This window comes from Phyllobates terribilis, unplaced genomic scaffold (genome assembly GCF_046119375.1).
Source record: "Phyllobates terribilis strain yellow unplaced genomic scaffold, ASM4611937v1 Scaffold_1__5_contigs__length_1240528914, whole genome shotgun sequence".
NCBI lineage: Eukaryota > Metazoa > Chordata > Amphibia > Anura > Dendrobatidae > Phyllobates > Phyllobates terribilis.
Genome location: NW_027362761.1, coordinates 1,012,491,746 through 1,012,510,669, shown reverse-complemented (window position 1 = coordinate 1,012,510,669; position 18,924 = coordinate 1,012,491,746). Strand labels below are relative to the sequence as shown.

General features: G+C 47.3%; 1 protein-coding gene across 5 annotated transcripts in view; it reads left to right on the top strand.

Moving 5' to 3' along the window:
* PALLD (palladin, cytoskeletal associated protein) overlaps positions 1 to 15,306 on the top strand; it is a 542,838-nt gene extending 527,532 nt beyond the window's left edge. For all 5 annotated transcript variants that reach the window (XM_073644159.1, XM_073644168.1, XM_073644184.1 and 2 more), the window contains 2 exons: positions 11,350 to 11,483; positions 12,100 to 15,306. In XM_073644159.1, the coding sequence (XP_073500260.1) occupies positions 11,350 to 11,483; positions 12,100 to 12,263 (298 nt within the window). In that variant the 3' untranslated portion in view covers positions 12,264 to 15,306. The remainder of the gene's footprint in view (positions 1 to 11,349; positions 11,484 to 12,099) is intronic.
* Positions 15,307 to 18,924: the final 3,618 nt, after the last annotated feature.

The window sequence follows — 18,924 nt, the reverse complement described above, 5'->3', positions numbered from 1 at the left end:
GAGCCAGAGGCAGAGCTCCTCCCTCCTCCTCTCCCTCCTATCTACAGTACATAGCATCTTATCAGTAGCAGCTCTCATCCTCTATATACACGAGGGAGGAGCCAGAGGCAGAGCTCCACCCTCCTCCTCTCCCTCCTATCCACAGTACATAACATCTTATCAGTAGCAGCTCTCATCTCCTATATACACGAGGGAGGGAGGAGCCAGAGGCAGAGCTCCACCCTCCTCCTATCTACAGTACATAGCATCTTATCAGTAGCAGCTCTCATCTCCTATATACACGAGGGAGGGAGGAGCCAGAGGCAGAGCTCCACCCTCCTCCTCTCCCTCCTATCTACAGTACATAGCATCTTATCAGTAGCAGCTCTCATCTCCTATATACACAAGGGAGGGAGGAGCCAGAGGCAGAGCTCCACCCTCCTCCTCTCCCTCCTATCTACAGTACATAGCATCTTATCAGTAGCAGCTCTCATCTCCTATATACACGAGGGAGGAGCCAGAGGCAGAGCTCCACCCTCCTATCTACAGTACACAGCATCTTATCAGTAGCAGCTCTCATCTCCTATATACACGAGGGAGGGAGGAGCCAGAGGCAGAGCTCCACCCTCCTCCTCTCCCTCCTATCTACAGTACATAGCATCTTATCAGTAGCAGCTCTCATCTCCTATATACACGAGGGAGGAGCCAGAGGCAGAGCTCCACCCTCCTCCTATCTACAGTACATAGCATCTTATCAGTAGCAGCTCTCATCTCCTATATACACGAGGGAGGGAGGAGCCAGAGGCAGAGCTCCACCCTCCTCCTCTCCCTCCTATCTACAGTACATAGCATCTTATCAGTAGCAGCTCTCATCTCCTATATACACGAGGGAGGGAGGAGCCAGAGCTCCACCCTCCTCCTCTCCCTCCTATCCACAGTACATAGCATCTTATCAGTAGCAGCTCTCATCTCCTATATACACGAGGGAGGGAGGAGCCAGGGGCAGAGCTCCACCCTCCTCCTCTCCCTCCTATCTACAGTACATAGCATCTTATCAGTAGCAGCTCTCATCTCCTATATACACGAGGGAGGAGCCAGAGGCAGAGCTCCACCCTCCTCCTCTCCCTCCTATCTACAGTACATAGCATCTTATCAGTAGCAGCTCTCATCTCCTATATACACGAGGGAGGAGCCAGAGGCAGAGCTCCACCCTCCTCCTCTCCCTCCTATCTACAGTACATAGCATCTTATCAGTAGCAGCTCTCATCTCCTATATACACGAGGGAGGAGCCAGAGGCAGAGCTCCACCCTCCTCCTCTCCCTAGTAACTACAGTACATAGCATCTTATCAGTAGCAGCTCTCATCTCCTATATACACGAGGGAGGAGCCAGAGGCAGAGCTCCACCCTCCTCCTCTCCCTCCTATCCACAGTACATAGCATCTTATCAGTAGCAGCTCTCATCTCCTATATACACGAGGGAGGAGCCAGAGGCAGAGCTCCTCCCTCCTCCTCTCCCTCCTATCCACAGTACATAACATCTTATCAGTAGCAGCTCTCATCCTCTATATACACGAGGGAGGAGCCAGAGGCAGAGCTCCACCCTCCTCCTCTCCCTCCTATCTACAGTACATAGCATCTTATCAGTAGCAGCTCTCATCCTCTATATACACGAGGGAGGGAGGAGCCAGAGGCAGAGCTCCACCCTCCTCCTCTCCCTAGTATCTACAGTACATAGCATCTTATCAGTAGCAGCTCTCATCTCCTATATACACGAGGGAGGGAGGAGCCAGAGGCAGAGCTCCACCCTCCTCCTCTCCCTCCTATCTACAGTACATAACATCTTATCAGTAGCAGCTCTCATCCTCTATATACACGAGGGAGGAGCCAGAGCCAGAGCTCCACCCTCCTCCTCTCCCTAGTATCTACAGTACATAGCATCTTATCAGTAGCAGCTCTCATCTCCTATATACACGAGGGAGGAGCCAGAGGCACAGCTCCACCCTCCTCCTCTCCCTCCTATCTACAGTACATAGCATCTTATCAGTAGCAGCTCTCATCTCCTATATACACGAGGGAGGAGCCAGAGGCAGAGCTCCACCCTCCTCCTCTCCCTCCTATCTACAGTACATAGCATCTTATCAGTAGCAGCTCTCATCTCCTATATACACGAGGGAGGGAGGAGCCAGAGGCAGAGCTCCACCCTCCTCCTCTCCCTCCTATCTACAGTACATAGCATCTTATCAGTAGCAGCTCTCATCTCCTATATACACGAGGGAGGGAGGAGCCAGAGGCAGAGCTCCACCCTCCTCCTCTCCCTCCTATCTACAGTACATAGCATCTTATCAGTAGCAGCTCTCATCTCCTATATACACGAGGGAGGAGCCAGAGGCAGAGCTCCACCCTCCTCCTCTCCCTCCTATCTACAGTACATAACATCTTATCAGTAGCAGCTCTCATCCTCTATATACACGAGGGAGGAGCCAGAGGTAGAGCTCCTCCCTCCTCTCCCTCCTATCCACAGTACATAACATCTTATCAGTAGCAGCTCTCATCCTCTATATACACGAGGGAGGAGCCAGAGGCAGAGCTCCACCCTCCTCCTCTCCCTCCTATCCACAGTACATAGCATCTTATCAGTAGCAGCTCTCATCTCCTATATACACGAGGGAGGGAGGAGCCAGAGCTCCACCCTCCTCCTCTCCCTCCTATCTACAGTACATAACATCTTATCAGTAGCAGCTCTCATCTCCTATATACACGAGGGAGGAGCCAGAGGCAGAGCTCCACCCTCCTCCTCTCCCTCCTATCTACAGTACATAGCATCTTATCAGTAGCAGCTCTCATCTCCTATATACACGAGGGAGGGAGGAGCCAGAGCTCCACCCTCCTCCTCTCCCTCCTATCTACAGTACATAACATCTTATCAGTAGCAGCTCTCATCTCCTATATACACGAGGGAGGAGCCAGAGGCAGAGCTCCACCCTCCTCCTCTCTCTCCTATCTACAGTACATAGCATCTTATCAGTAGCAGCTCTCATCTCCTATATACACGAGGGAGGAGCCAGAGGCAGAGCTCCACCCTCCTCCTCTCTCTCCTATCTACAGTACATAGCATCTTATCAGTAGCAGCTCTCATCTCCTATATACACGAGGGAGGAGCCAGAGGCAGAGCTCCACCCTCCTCCTCTCCCTCCTATCTACAGTACATAGCATCTTATCAGTAGCAGCTCTCATCTCCTATATACACGAGGGAGGAGCCAGAGGCAGAGCTCCACCCTCCTCCTCTCCCTCCTATCTACAGTACATAGCATCTTATCAGTAGCAGCTCTCATCTCCTATATACACGAGGGAGGAGCCAGAGGCAGAGCTCCTCCCTCCTCCTCTCCCTCCTATCCACAGTACATAACATCTTATCAGTAGCAGCTCTCATCCTCTATATACACGAGGGAGGAGCCAGAGGCAGAGCTCCACCCTCCTCCACCCTCCTCCTATCTACAGTACATAGCATCTTATCAGTAGCAGCTCTCATCTCCTATATACACGAGGGAGGAGCCAGAGGCAGAGCTCCACCCTCCTCCTCTCCCTCCTATCTACAGTACATAACATCTTATCAGTAGCAGCTCTCATCCTCTATATACACGAGGGAGGAGCCAGAGCTCCACCCTCCTCCTCTCCCTAGTATCTACAGTACATAGCATCTTATCAGTAGCAGCTCTCATCTCCTATATACACGAGGGAGGAGCCAGAGGCACAGCTCCACCCTCCTCCTCTCCCTCCTATCTACAGTACATAGCATCTTATCAGTAGCAGCTCTCATCTCCTATATACACGAGGGAGGAGCCAGAGGCAGAGCTCCACCCTCCTCCTCTCCCTCCTATCTACAGTACATAGCATCTTATCAGTAGCAGCTCTCATCTCCTATATACACGAGGGAGGAGCCAGAGGCAGAGCTCCTCCCTCCTCCTCTCCCTCCTATCCACAGTACATAACATCTTATCAGTAGCAGCTCTCATCCTCTATATACACGAGGGAGGAGCCAGAGGCAGAGCTCCACCCTCCTCCTCTCCCTCCTATCCACAGTACATAGCATCTTATCAGTAGCAGCTCTCATCTCCTATATACACGAGGGAGGAGCCAGGGGTAGAGCTCCTCCCTCCTCCTCTCCCTCCTATCTACAGTACATAGCATCTTATCAGTAGCAGCTCTCATCCTCTATATACACGAGGGAGGGAGGAGCCAGAAGCAGAGCTCCACCCTCCTCCTCTCCCTCCTATCTACAGTACATAACATCTTATCAGTAGCAGCTCTCATCCTCTATATACACGAGGGAGGGAGGAGCCAGAAGCAGAGCTCCACCCTCCTCCTCTCCCTCCTATCTACAGTACATAACATCTTATCAGTAGCAGCTCTCATCTCCTATATACACGAGGGAGGAGCCAGAGGCAGAGCTCCACCCTCCTCCTCTCTCTCCTATCTACAGTACATAGCATCTTATCAGTAGCAGCTCTCATCCTCTATATACACGAGGGAGGAGCCAGAGGCAGAGCTCCACCCTCCTCCTCTCCCTCCTATCTACAGTACATAGCATCTTATCAGTAGCAGCTCTCATCTCCTATATACACGAGGGAGGAGCCAGAGGCAGAGCTCCACCCTCCTCCTCTCCCTCCTATCTACAGTACATAGCATCTTATCAGTAGCAGCTCTCATCCTCTATATACACGAGGGAGGGAGGAGCCAGAAGCAGAGCTCCACCCTCCTCCTCTCCCTCCTATCTACAGTACATAACATCTTATCAGTAGCAGCTCTCATCTCCTATATACACGAGGGAGGAGCCAGAGGCAGAGCTCCACCCTCCTCCTCTCCCTCCTATCTACAGTACATAGCATCTTATCAGTAGCAGCTCTCATCCTCTATATACACGAGGGAGGGAGGAGCCAGAAGCAGAGCTCCACCCTCCTCCTCTCCCTCCTATCTACAGTACATAGCATCTTATCAGTAGCAGCTCTCATCCTCTATATACACGAGGGAGGGAGGAGCCAGAGGCAGAGCTCCACCCTCCTCCTCTCCCTCCTATCTACAGTACATAGCATCTTATCAGTAGCAGCTCTCATCTCCTATATACACGAGGGAGGAGCCAGAGGCAGAGCTCCACCCTCCTCCTCTCCCTCCTATCTACAGTACATAGCATCTTATCAGTAGCAGCTCTCATCTCCTATATACACGAGGGAGGAGCCAGAGGCAGAGCTCCACCCTCCTCCTCTCTCTCCTATCTACAGTACATAGCATCTTATCAGTAGCAGCTCTCATCCTCTATATACACGAGGGAGGAGCCAGAGGCAGAGCTCCACCCTCCTCCTCTCCCTCCTATCTACAGTACATAGCATCTTATCAGTAGCAGCTCTCATCCTCTATATACACGAGGGAGGGAGGAGCCAGAGGCAGAGCTCCACCCTCCTCCTCTCCCTCCTATCTACAGTACATAGCATCTTATCAGTAGCAGCTCTCATCTCCTATATACACGAGGGAGGAGCCAGAGGCAGAGCTCCACCCTCCTCCTCTCCCTCCTATCTACAGTACATAGCATCTTATCAGTAGCAGCTCTCATCCTCTATATACACGAGGGAGGGAGGAGCCAGAGGCAGAGCTCCACCCTCCTCCTCTCCCTCCTATCTACAGTACATAGCATCTTATCAGTAGCAGCTCTCATCTCCTATATACACGAGGGAGGAGCCAGAGGCAGAGCTCCACCCTCCTCCTCTCCCTCCTATCTACAGTACATAGCATCTTATCAGTAGCAGCTCTCATCTCCTATATACACGAGGGAGGAGCCAGAGGCAGAGCTCCTCCCTCCTCCTCTCCCTCCTATCCACAGTACATAACATCTTATCAGTAGCAGCTCTCATCCTCTATATACACGAGGGAGGAGCCAGAGGCAGAGCTCCACCCTCCTCCTCTCCCTCCTATCTACAGTACATAACATCTTATCAGTAGCAGCTCTCATCCTCTATATACACGAGGGAGGAGCCAGAGCCAGAGCTCCACCCTCCTCCTCTCCCTCCTATCTACAGTACATAGCATCTTATCAGTAGCAGCTCTCATCTCCTATATACACGAGGGAGGAGCCAGAGGCAGAGCTCCACCCTCCTCCTCTCCCTCCTATCTACAGTACATAGCATCTTATCAGTAGCAGCTCTCATCTCCTATATACACGAGGGAGGAGCCAGAGGCAGAGCTCCACCCTCCTCCTCTCCCTAGTATCTACAGTACATAGCATCTTATCAGTAGCAGCTCTCATCTCCTATATACACGAGGGAGGAGCCAGAGGCAGAGCTCCACCCTCCTCCTCTCCCTCCTATCTACAGTACATAGCATCTTATCAGTAGCAGCTCTCATCTCCTATATACACGAGGGAGGAGCCAGAGGCAGAGCTCCACCCTCCTCCTCTCCCTCCTATCTACAGTACATAGCATCTTATCAGTAGCAGCTCTCATCTCCTATATACACGAGGGAGGAGCCAGAGGCAGTGCTCCACCCTCCTCCTCTCCCTCCTATCTACAGTACATAGCATCTTATCAGTAGCAGCTCTCATCTCCTATATACACGCGGGAGGAGCCAGAGGCAGAGCTCCACCCTCCTCCTCTCCCTCCTATCTACAGTACATAGCATCTTATCAGTAGCAGCTCTCATCTCCTATATACACGAGGGAGGAGCCAGAGGCAGAGCTCCACCCTCCTATCCACAGTACATAGCATCTTATCAGTAGCAGCCGCCATCTCCTATGTACTGTAGATACTAGGGAGAGGAGGAGGGTGGAGCTCTACCCCTGGCTCCTCCCTCCCTCGTCTATATAGAATCTCATCAGTAGCAGCTGCCATCTCCTATCTCAGTAATGGGAAAGTCCTCATTGAAAACAGATTTTACCTCAGAATTGAGAATTTTGATAATGATTGATCAATTCTGGCAGAGAAAGCAGCAGATTTCTCTGATAAGATATAATACAAAGTTGCTTATTTTCACGTGCACTATTGATTTATGAAATGAAAATGTAAAATGACTGTTAAAATCCTAGAGAGTCATTGCATGGCCTGCAAGTCGCCTTGGCAATCTCCACCAGGGGAAAGGCCTTCTTCTGACAACACTTCCTACTCTGCTGACATTGGCTGAAGCAGCACTATGACTTCCTGCATGCACTCTGCACTGGTAATGGGGAGAGCTGTCTTCTAAGTCTCAGATCATTCCCTTATCCCAAATGTAAGAGAAATCAGCTAAAATACAATAGATCAGACAGCTCTCAGCATTATGTACAGGTCGAGGGAGGCAGAGCAGGAAATCTATGGGGGACATTAATTAAAGAGGTTCTCTCAACATTTTAAATAGGTAAAATTACAAAGTGCTTGTAAAACAAGCAACTTTGCAATGCACTTGTTATTAAATATCCTCTCTGTTTTCAAGAATGCATTTTTAAAGGCTTGTCCACTACTAGGACAATCCCTTCATAAACTAAATGTTCGGCCCCTATAAAATAAACAAACCTATACTCGCCTCCCGTGCCGATGCTGTTCCAGCGGTGTCAACACTCGCGGTCCTGGGGCTGTGATGCGATGGAATGACACGTGGTGCCCGGCGCCCAGTCAGCGCTAGCGCACTGACCCCGCCTTCAAACGAACTGAACATGAAGCAGAAGTCCAGGCGGCAGCTGATCCCGCACTTCCTCTTCATGTTCATTTCAACAGGAGGCTGGGACAGCGACGCCAGAGCTGATTGGCCGCCAGGCATTACGTGTCATTAAACTGCATCACAGCCCCAGGACCGCGAGTGTCGAAACCGCTTGAACAGCATCGGCACGGGAGGAGAGTATAGGTTTGTTTATTTTATAGGGGCCGAACATTTAGTTTAAGAAGCGGTTGTCCTAGTAGTGGATAACCCCTTTAATTTTCTTGCTTGTTTGCTTAGGTAACCGTTCACTGCTGCAGTCTGTCAATAGTGACCAGCACACATGTCGATCAGTTGTTCCAAGTGCTAACTGAAAGTGTTCTATTACACTTTCTGTTGCACAGCACTGCTCCGTCAACTGCACTGCATAGTGGCTGCATCCGGGTGCTGCACACCTGCCCCCTATTTGAATCAACAGGGGGCAATTTACAGTACCTGGATGTGGCCACTATGCAGTTGATGGAGCTGTGCAGCTCTACAACTGAGCACTTCTGCCGCCGGCTAGGGAACAGTTGATCAGTGGAGGTGCTGTGTATTGCACCCCCACAGATCAGATATTGATGACCTATCCTGAGGATAGGCCATCAATGTAAAAGTCCCAAACAACCCCTTTAAGGGTCCAGTGGGTAACCAGAGCTCAAAGGCAATATTTATGGTTACATTCTCAAGTCGCAAATTTGTTGCAGAAATTTTTGGGACAGTCTGTCACCTATAACTTATTGTGTAGAAATCCATGTACATGCTACAGAGACAATCATACTTGGATGTATGGAATAGATTGTTCAGTTTCAGTCATTATGTGTGAATCTACTATAAAGGTTACATGGTAAAGTAATGGAATTCATATTAGTAAAGCATGCTCTGTTAATAAGATAAGAATCTGATAGTATGTGAATTCACAGTGATGTAATGTAAGCAATTCTGCAACTCATACAGAATTTTCAATGAAGTGCCTGGTGATCAGTTGTCAGAGAGCAATATCTATCACTTATGCAATGTATTTTCATATTAGTAAAATATGCTTTGTTGTAAAGCTCCTACCTCAAGGTGACATCAGAGAGCTATGAAATTATCCTAGTGATCAGTCTATAGCAAGTCCAGGAGAATCATCATTAACTGTGTATAGTCTGACTTTTAAAGGAAATCTATCAGTAGAATCAGCTCTAAGCCGTCTATACGGCATGTAGTAATAGGAAGCTAAATATAATGATAATGTAATATCTGTGATCTGATGTATTATTCCAGGGAAATCTTATGTAAATGAGCTGCTCAGGACTATGGGCCGGACAGTGATCTGCATGACGATCTGCCTCCAGGGATTATTTTTAATAAAAGGGGCCATTACCAGTGTGAGACATGTAATGCCTGCTCTCCTCATCTCACTGCAGATCTGTGTGTGATTATACCTGACACATCTGCAGCCTCCTCTCACTGCAGAGCTGTGTGTGATTATACCTGACACATCTGCAGGCTCCTCTCACTGCAGAGCTGTGTGTGATTATACCTGACACATCTGCAGGCTCCTCTCACTGCAGAGCTGTGTGTGATTACACCTGACACATCTGCAGGTTCCTCTCTGCAGAGCTGTGTGTGATTACACCTGACACATCTGCAGGTTCCTCTCACTGCAGAGCTGTGTGTGATTACACCTGACACATCTGCAGGTTCCTCTCACTGCAGAGCTGTGTGTGATTATACCTGACACATCTGCAGGCTCCTCTCACTGCAGAGCTGTGTGTGATTATACCTGACACATCTGCAGGCTCCTCTCACTGCAGAGCTGTGTGTGATTACACCTGACACATCTGCAGGTTCCTCTCTGCAGAGCTGTGTGTGATTACACCTGACACATCTGCAGGTTCCTCTCACTGCAGAGCTGTGTGTGATTACACCTGACACATCTGCAGGTTCCTCTCACTGCAGAGCTGTGTGTGATTATACCTGACACATCTGCAGATTCCTCTCACTGCAGAGCTGTGTGTGATTATACCTGTCACATCTGCAGGCTCCTCTCACTGCAGAGCTGTGTGTGATTATACCTGACACATCTACAGGTTCCTCTCACTGCAGAGCTGTGTGTGATTACACCTGACACATCTGCAGGTTCCTCTCACTGCAGAGCTGTGTGTGATTATACCTGACACATCTGCAGATTCCTCTCACTGCAGAGCTGTGTGTGATTATACCTGTCACATCTGCAGGCTCCTCTCACTGCAGAGCTGTGTGTGATTATACCTGACACATCTACAGGTTCCTCTCACTGCAGAGCTGTGTGTGATTACACCTGACACATCTGCAGGTTCCTCTCACTGCAGAGCTGTGTGTGATTATACCTGACACATCTGCTGGTTCCTCTCACTGCAGAGCTGTGTGTGATTATACCTGACACATCTGCAGGTTCCTCTCACTGCAGAGTTGTGTGTGATTACACTTGACACATCTGCAGGTTCCTCTCACTGCAGAGCTGTGTGTGATTACACTTGACACATCTGCAGGTCCTCTCACTGCAGAGCTGTGTGTGATTATACCTGACACATCTTCAGGTTCCTCTCACTGCAGAGCTGTGTGTGATTATACCTGACACATCTGCAGATTCCTCTCACTGCAGATCTGTGTGTGATTATACCTAACACATCTGCAGGTTCCTCTCACTGCAGAGCTGTGTGTGATTATACCTGACACATCTGCAGGTTCCTCTCACTGCAGAGCTGTGTGATTATACCTGACACATCTGCAGGTTCCTCTCACTGCAGAGCTGTGTGTGATTATACCTGACACATCTGCAGGCTCCTCTCACTGCAGAGCTGTGTGTGATTATACCTGACACATCTGCAGGTTCCTCTCACTGCAGAGCTGTGTGTGATTATACCTGACACATCTGCAGGTTCCTCTCACTGCAGATCTGTGTGTGATTATACCTGACACATCTGCAGGTTCCTCTCACTGCAGAGCTGTGTGTGATTATACCTGACACATCTGCAGATTCCTCTCACTGCAGAGCTGTGTGTGATTATACCTGACACATCTGCAGGTTCCTCTCACTGCAGAGCTGTGTGTGATTATACCTGACACATCTGCAGGTTCCTCTCACTGCAGAGCTGTGTGTGATTATACCTGACACATCTGCAGATTCCTCTCACTGCAGAGCTGTGTGTGATTATACCTGACACATCTGCAGGCTCCTCTCACTGCAGAGCTGTGTGTGATTATACCTGACACATCTGCAGGTTCCTCTCACTGCAGAGCTGTGTGTGATTATACCTGACACATCTGCAGATTCCTCTCACTGCAGAGCTGTGTGTGATTATACCTGACACATCTGCAGGTTCCTCTCACTGCAGAGCTGTGTGTGATTATACCTGACACATCTGCAGATTCCTCTCACTGCAGAGCTGTGTGTGATTATACCTGACACATCTGCAGATTCCTCTCACTGCAGAGCTGTGTGTGATTATACCTGACACATCTGCAGATTCCTCTCACTGCAGAGCTGTGTGTGATTATACCTGACACATCTGCAGTTTACCCTTAATGATATGTGAGACTGGAAATAAGTAAGCCATTACTGTCATGTACATGGGTTCCTAAATGCAGGCTAAATCATCATCACCTCATTAGTGACATCAGAAAATAATTGTAGTTTTTCTTTTCCCAGCATGCATCAAGATAACTATGGTTACCTCTGCCTACTGATTCAAGGAACCACCAAAGAGGATGCTGGATGGTACACTGTATCAGCAAAGAACGAGGCTGGCATTGTATCTTGTACTGCAAGGCTTGATATACACAGTAAGTATCATGTCATATCCCCTGAGCTAATGACATCTGCCATTTTCCAGAATGTAATGCCCTTTAATTGTTTTCTCTACAAATAGTAATCTGAACAGTGCAGCGTCGCTAGAATTATGAATGCAGATAGAGGGACTGATATACATCCTAGAAAAGTGCTAAAAATGGTTGCAACAAATCAAAAACCATTCACTTGCTCTCCTAAAACAAATGCCCCCTGCCTATAAGGGCTTACATTTATGGAGCCATGCCACAGGCCCTTCATTGTGCCCAGTTACGACAAAACACTCTGTGCGTAACACTGGTGTCATGGGAATATCATTTGAGACTGAAGAATGTAATTTTAGTTGGGCTGCCCATAAAGGTAGGTTTGCATGTGTTGGATATGCTGAGGATTTTACGCCTGCATTTGTGAGCAGAAAATCAGCAGCGTATTACAGCACTGCAGTAATGATGAGATTGTAACGAATCCCATCAACAAACCATGGAAAAATGCAGAAGAAATTGCACTTTGTAAACATACACCTACGTACATTAGGCAAGTGACCTGCACTATCATCATCAGTACTGTACACCTCTGTGTCACTTAACTCACCTGCTCCATGTGTCTCCACAGCTCAGTGGCAACAATCACACACTCCCAAAACAAGGAAAGTACGTCCATCTGCTAGTCGATATGCAGCTCTTTCTGACCAAGGGCTGGACATCAAAGCTGCTTTTATGCCAGAAGCAAACACAGTGCACCTGCAGCCGGCACTGGTGGAGAGCGAAGACCTGTAGATGGGACATGTGGGAACTTTCTGTAGCAGCCATAAGAGGAAGCCATTGGGAGCTACGGCTGTCATGTGGCAGCAGTCTCGCATCATGTAACAAGTCAGACACGCCTGCCTTCAGCTAACCTGATAAAGACATGTTAAACTGCATATTAGCCGTATATGTAAGCAGTCTTGAGCATAGGATAGCAGGGATGATAAACCTTGTGTATTTATGCACATAAGCATCACTCACTCTTCTGCTCTTTGAAAGGATCTCTTGTTATTCTGCTTGCTTGTGCCTTATGTCTGAGAAGACTGGTGTAGGACGATAGTGTGCCATGTTTTATGTTGGAGTGCCACAGACACCCACAGTATGTTTGTCAATTGCAAAAAAATAGGCTGTCAAGGTAATGCTATATTGCTTCAAGAGTGTCAAAATGCTTCTATGTGTACCATTGTAGCTCTTATGATTATTAACATTGGACATCGGGAGGTAATCACGTCAGCGAGACAAGCGGGGATGACTGCGGACGTAGCTGGCTATGGACTTGGAGCAGAACATCAAACGTATCACACCCTTTCTGTGCTTCTCTGCTTGCACACCCTCAGTGCAATCCACCAATTATAAGCCCCTATTGTAATTTACTTCTTAATACTCATTATTATCATAGCGTTCAGATACTTTCAGGGTGACCCGCTACATTTTCACATACAAAACCTGCAGTAAATTATCTGTAAGACAATGCCCTCTAGAAGAATGATGTTCATGAGTGGTAGGGTTGTCCCGGAGAGAGGTGACCTTCAGATTACAAGGTCAGCAGAGTGGTCAGTGACTTGTACACTCAGTGTAAGCAAGCAGAACATTTGAAAGGCATGTAGTTGATGATTAATGAAGGTGAAAATGACAAGTTGGGGAGTTTTATCATTCAGGGAATGCTGGTTAATGAGCACAAGTCTGGTGTGTCCCTCAGAGTAAATCGGCTGCTGATATCAGAAGCATGAAACCCAAACTGGATATACTGCCATCGTATGGAAAATGAGAGGGATGTACTGAGTCTGTGTGGAGATGGAGGGCTACATTTCAGACTAGAGCCTGTGTAGATGGAGGGCTACATTTCAGACTAGAGACTGTGTAGATGGAGGGTTACACTTCAGACTAGAGACTGTGTAGATGGAGGGTTACACTTCAAACTAGAGCCTGTGTAGATGGAGGGTTACACTTCAGACTAGAGACTGTGTAGATGGAGGGTTACACTTCAGACTAGAGCCTGTGTAGATGGAGGGCTACATTTCAGACTAGAGCCTGTGTAGATGGAGGGTTACACTTCAGACTAGAGCCTGTGTAGATGGAGGGTTACACTTCAAACTAGAGCCTGTGTAGATGGAGGGTTACACTTCAGACTAGAGACTGTGTAGATGGAGGGTTACACTTCAGACTAGAGCCTGTGTAGATGGAGGGCTACATTTCAGACTAGAACCTGTGTAGATGGAGGGTTACACTTCAGACTAGAGCCTGTGTAGATGGAGGGTTACACTTCAGACTAGAGCCTGTGTAGATGGAGGGTTACACTTCAGACTAGAGCCTGTGTAGATGGAGGGTTACACTTCAGACTAGAGCCTGTGTAGATGGAGGGCAACACTTCAGACCAGACATTGTGTAAAGACATTTCAGCCATGCCAACAGTAAAATTTAAATTGTACAGCTATCTAAACTCAGCACAGGCCGGAAAGGGGCCATTTCACCACGAGACCTCTAAATGAAAGCTGGAGCAGATTTATAGGGCTTTCTTGTTGTAGTGAACACCAAAGGCTTAATATGGCAGCACGAGTGAGCGGGGAGAAGTCACCCTGCAAGTTTACAGAGAGCGAGCAGATTACAGCCATCTGCTGGCTAGCTACCTCTCAGTATTCATACAGCACTGCCCATTTATATGACGTACCACTTGATGAATGCCTGCCCTTTATTCTCTGTTTGTGGCATATTGTGCCAAGTTAAGGCCATGCTCCTCGTATTTGTCCTGCTGATATCCAGGCATATTTACGTATAATCTGACTAATGGGAGATTTCATGCCAGCGTGCCTTCAGCAGTATTTCAGGGACTGCATCCATGGTAATGAAAGGACTGAGCAATCCAGGGACACGAAGGGCTATGTGACTATGAAGAAATGACAGGAGTAAGCATTTTATGACATGTAATTAGCATCACAGTGTGAACCGCTGATAAGTGAAAATGTCGAAATCCATCAGATCCCTGATAACAGCACTGACAAGTATTGGGGGGGTAAATGTTGTTCCTTTAGCAATATATGTTGCCATATCACCTTCATTTCAACAGAAAACAAACTGCCTGTTAACCTGTTAATATTAATGGTACAAGAGTACTTAGCTAAGGGAGAAAGCAAGAAAACAACACTGTACCGCGTAAGAAGCACATATATCTATGTATCTCAGCTATACTCCACATGTATCTTTTTTACACACACATATATAACTCACACTATGTATTACTGTAGGTGCGTTAGTGGCTTTTTTATACAGATCTTTAGGGGATTTTTTGTTTTCTTCCTTTCTCTCGTGTAATATGACAGCACTGTACGGTTTTGGTGCTGTTTTAATAGGCTGTATTTCATATACACCATACATATGCCCATGTCTTCCAAGGTGTTCACTTGCAGAACCAATGGATGCCAATACTGTTATCACTAAGGTGAGGAAGATCAGGACAAAATAAACCGCCCTCATGCACGCCACCCACCCGTTACGTCAGCACATGCCAATGGCACGGGTTACATTGCTTTCATAAAAAGACTAATTTTTTTGTATCACCTGCCAGACTCCTCTGTTAATGTGACTCGTTATTTAGGAATCGCTTGTGTTGTTATGCCGCCACCATGTACCTGTATTTATAGAGAACGCCTCCATCGGTGTGTATGGGCCATGTTATGAGCCTAGACAATTTGAAGTTTAGCAACGTCTGTTTAATAACCAGATCAAGTGTACTTTTGTGGGGTAAGGTTTTTATGATAATTGCTATGCAAGGATTTCAATAAAGATTGTTTCTTCAGAACATCCTGCGGAGGTTATTTTTGCACTGATTTCTATGTGATTGAGAATGTCAGGTGCAGATGACAGCCGTCAGCAGCTCTTCTTACTATTATTATCCTGTGCACAGACCTTCTCCGAATCTGGTATTTTAGGTGCCAACATCAGTAGCTATTTTTGCAGCCGGAGACTTGGTCGCAGACTGCTGTCCATATATTAAGATTACACAGGAAATCCAAGTGTAAACGCATTCCTCCTGGATGGAAGACGTGGTCTCCAAACTGACTTTTTAACTTTGCTAGTTCTCATCACAAACACCAAAACAATTCCCTCATAAGGCTTCAGTTACCCTTCTTGCTAATAGGCACATAAATCCAACCAGACAAGCTCTGGAGATAAAAAGGCAATACACAGGGCTCATCTGTGCCTTGTGGTTTTTTTCTCTATTTTTGTGTTTTTACATGCCTTCACCTGTGTGTTTGTTTTTTAATTTAATGTTCATCAATGTGGATGGGTTTTCGGTTTTTCACAAATTTGCACAGATGTATTCCAGTCCCCCTGTGGATTGATTTTATGTATGCTTGGAATTATTACAATGTAATATATATGAAGAGACGGTACTGAGATCTTTCTAATGATCATTTTACATCTAGGCCTGCAACGGAACGAAAGGTGACATCGTCTACATCTAGAAGAAAGAAGGTTTAATCATAGATACAGTTTCTTTACTGTAAGAGCATTAAGACTATAGAACTCTGCCACATGATGGTGTAATGGTTGATTCACTTAAAGGGAACCTGTCATGTCCTAGTTGCTATGTACACTGCCCCCATTGCTTTGTTAGTGATGCAATGTGCATCACTAGCAAGCGTTTTCATTAAAATCGGTGGTAGTTTAATGATTTTATAACCTTATATACACTTTGTCCTACCGGCTCGTATTCAGTCATAGGGGTGTGATTCTCTCATTCAGTTACTGCTGGCACTGCCCATGTATTTGAATATTGCTGCCGGTAAGGTTGCATCTAGATCGGAGGAGATTTTTTGTGCTCCTCACTTTAGCTTCCGATCTGGACGCTTCACTGCTGAGGACACTAGATCGGAGTTGCTGGAGTGAGGGTCTCAGTAATCCCCTCCGCTGTAGACAGTTCAGCACTGACACCACTAGATCGGAGTTGATTCCAGATTCCTCATACTCACTGCTGTCTAGTCTCCTCTTCTGGCTTTTTATTGTTTTTCTTATGCATTTTTATGCAATTGCTCATGTTTTTAATGGAGCAAACATCACAAGTCAAAAATGATTTTTTTACACTGTTATATATTTTATGGATTTGGGCAAAATGCTTTTTTTTTCCTGATGAAACTTGCATTTTTATTGTCGCTTTATGTAATTATAAAAAATTCCCCTTATTGCTGATTGTTCAGTTTTGCCAGAATGTGACTCTTCCCATTTGTCCACAGTCCTGTCTGCTGCACTGACATTGTGAAGAGTGGGCGGAGCTCCGCGGGAGAGGCGTAAAAGAGCGCCCCCGACAGTCACCATAATGTGCAACACAGAAGTGACAAATTATTACAGGAATGTCTAAGGTCACTGGAGAACACTGCTGTTATCATTTACGCCACTTTTGTGCTGTACATTCTGATGATTCTGTCGGCTGCGCTCCGTCACTGGCTGAGACTTGTGGACATACAGGAAAATTTTAATTCTATCAAAACTGAACAATCAGAGCAATGTGTAATTGTTCATATTACAGAAAACGATAATAAAAACTCACTTTATTAATTAAAAAAAATTCACAAAGTGGCCGAGCTTTCTCCCGTTCACCCTTCATTAAAGGGGATATCCGTTCCTGTCGTTCAGCTCCTCTGCTGACGTCACGTCGACAGAGCGGAGGCTTCTTTTCCGCTCCAATGTGTTGAGAGGGCGAGACTAACAACGTCATTCTGATTGACAGCTGGATTCCCACTGTCTAACTGGGGGAGAAGGCTGTCTATCAGAATGAGTCGGACATCACCCTCTGCCCCGTCAGCAGAGGCAGCTGAATCCCCGACAGGACCGGTCTGTGCCGGGGAAGAATGCCGCCGGGCACAACAGGCAGGCAAGTAGCAATTACTTGCCTGTTAGTGATTAGGCACATTTTTTGTTTTTCATAAAGTCCCGGATATCCCCTTTAATGAAGGGTGAGAGGGAGAAAGCTCGCCCACTTCGTGAATTTTTTTTTAAATTGATAGACTTTTTTTATTATCGTTTTTTGTAATATGAAAAATTACACATAGCTATGATTGTTCAGTTTTGATAGAATTCAAATTTTCCTGTATGTCCACAAGTCTCGGCCAGTGACGGAGCGCTGCCGACAGAATCATCAGAATGTACAGCACAAAAGTGGCGTAAATGATAACAGTAGTGTTCTCCAGTGACCCTGGACATGCCCGTATATGTGTTTATATTACCAGCAGTGTTCTCCAGTGACCTTAGACATTCCTGTAATAATTTGTCACTTCTGTGTTGCACATTATGGTGACTGTCGGGGGCGCTCTTTTACACCTCTCCCGCGGAGCTCCGCCCACTCTTCACAATGTCAGTGCTGCAGACAGGACTGTGGACAAATGGGAAGAGTCACATTGTGGCAAAACTGAACAATCAGCGATAAGGGTAATTTTTTATATTACATAAAGCGACGATAAAAATGTAAGTTTCATTAATCAGGAGAAAAAAGAATTTTGCCCAAATCCATAAAATATATAACAGTGTAACAAAATCATTTTTGACGTGTAAAACATGAGCAATTGCATAAAAAAAAGCATAAGAAAAACATTAAAAAGCTAGTAGAGGCAACTAGACAGCAGTGAGCAGGGCCGGCGTCAGCACCCGGGCAAGTGCCGGGGCCCTGACCAGGCGGGGGGGCCCACTCGCGGTCGGGCACCCCGCCGGGCTATGGGCGGAGGAAAGCAGTGCCAGTGCCCACTCTTCTCCCCCGCTTTCTCAGGACCCCGGCAGCCGGATACTTATCTCTCCCCGTGCCCTCCGCAGATCGCTGCTGTGCGCTCCCTGTGACTTCTCAGGTCAGAGGGTGCGGTGACGTCTTTCCACCGCGCCCTCCCCTGAGCCATCACAGCCAGTGCAGAGCGGGAAGACGTCGGCGACGCTGGAGTACGGACCTGAGCAGCGGCAGCAGGTGAGGAGGAGTGAGGTGAGTATTTGATTTATTTTTTTAATGTATGGAGGCATGGGGCATTATATGGGGGGGAGGGGTGACATCCTGCATGGGGCATTATAAAGAGGGGGTGTGACATCCTGCATCCTTAAAAATGATTTCAGGGACCTAGGTAGGAAGCTTAGGGCAAGGACCTCCAAGGTAGTTTTCTCAGAAATACTACCAATCCCGCGAGCCACACAGGAGCGCCAACGGGAAGTTAGGGAGGTGAATAAGTGGCTAAAGAGTTGGTGCAAGGCAGAAGGGTTTGGGTTCATGGAGAACTGGGCCGACTTCGCGGTCGGCTACAGGCTCTACCGTAGGGACGGGCTGCACCTCAATGGGGAGGGTGCAGCGGTGCTGGGGAAGAAGATGGCTAATAGGTTGGAGGAGTTTTTAAACTAGAGACGGGGGGGGGGAACCAAGGAAATAGGTGGGATGTGAGACAAG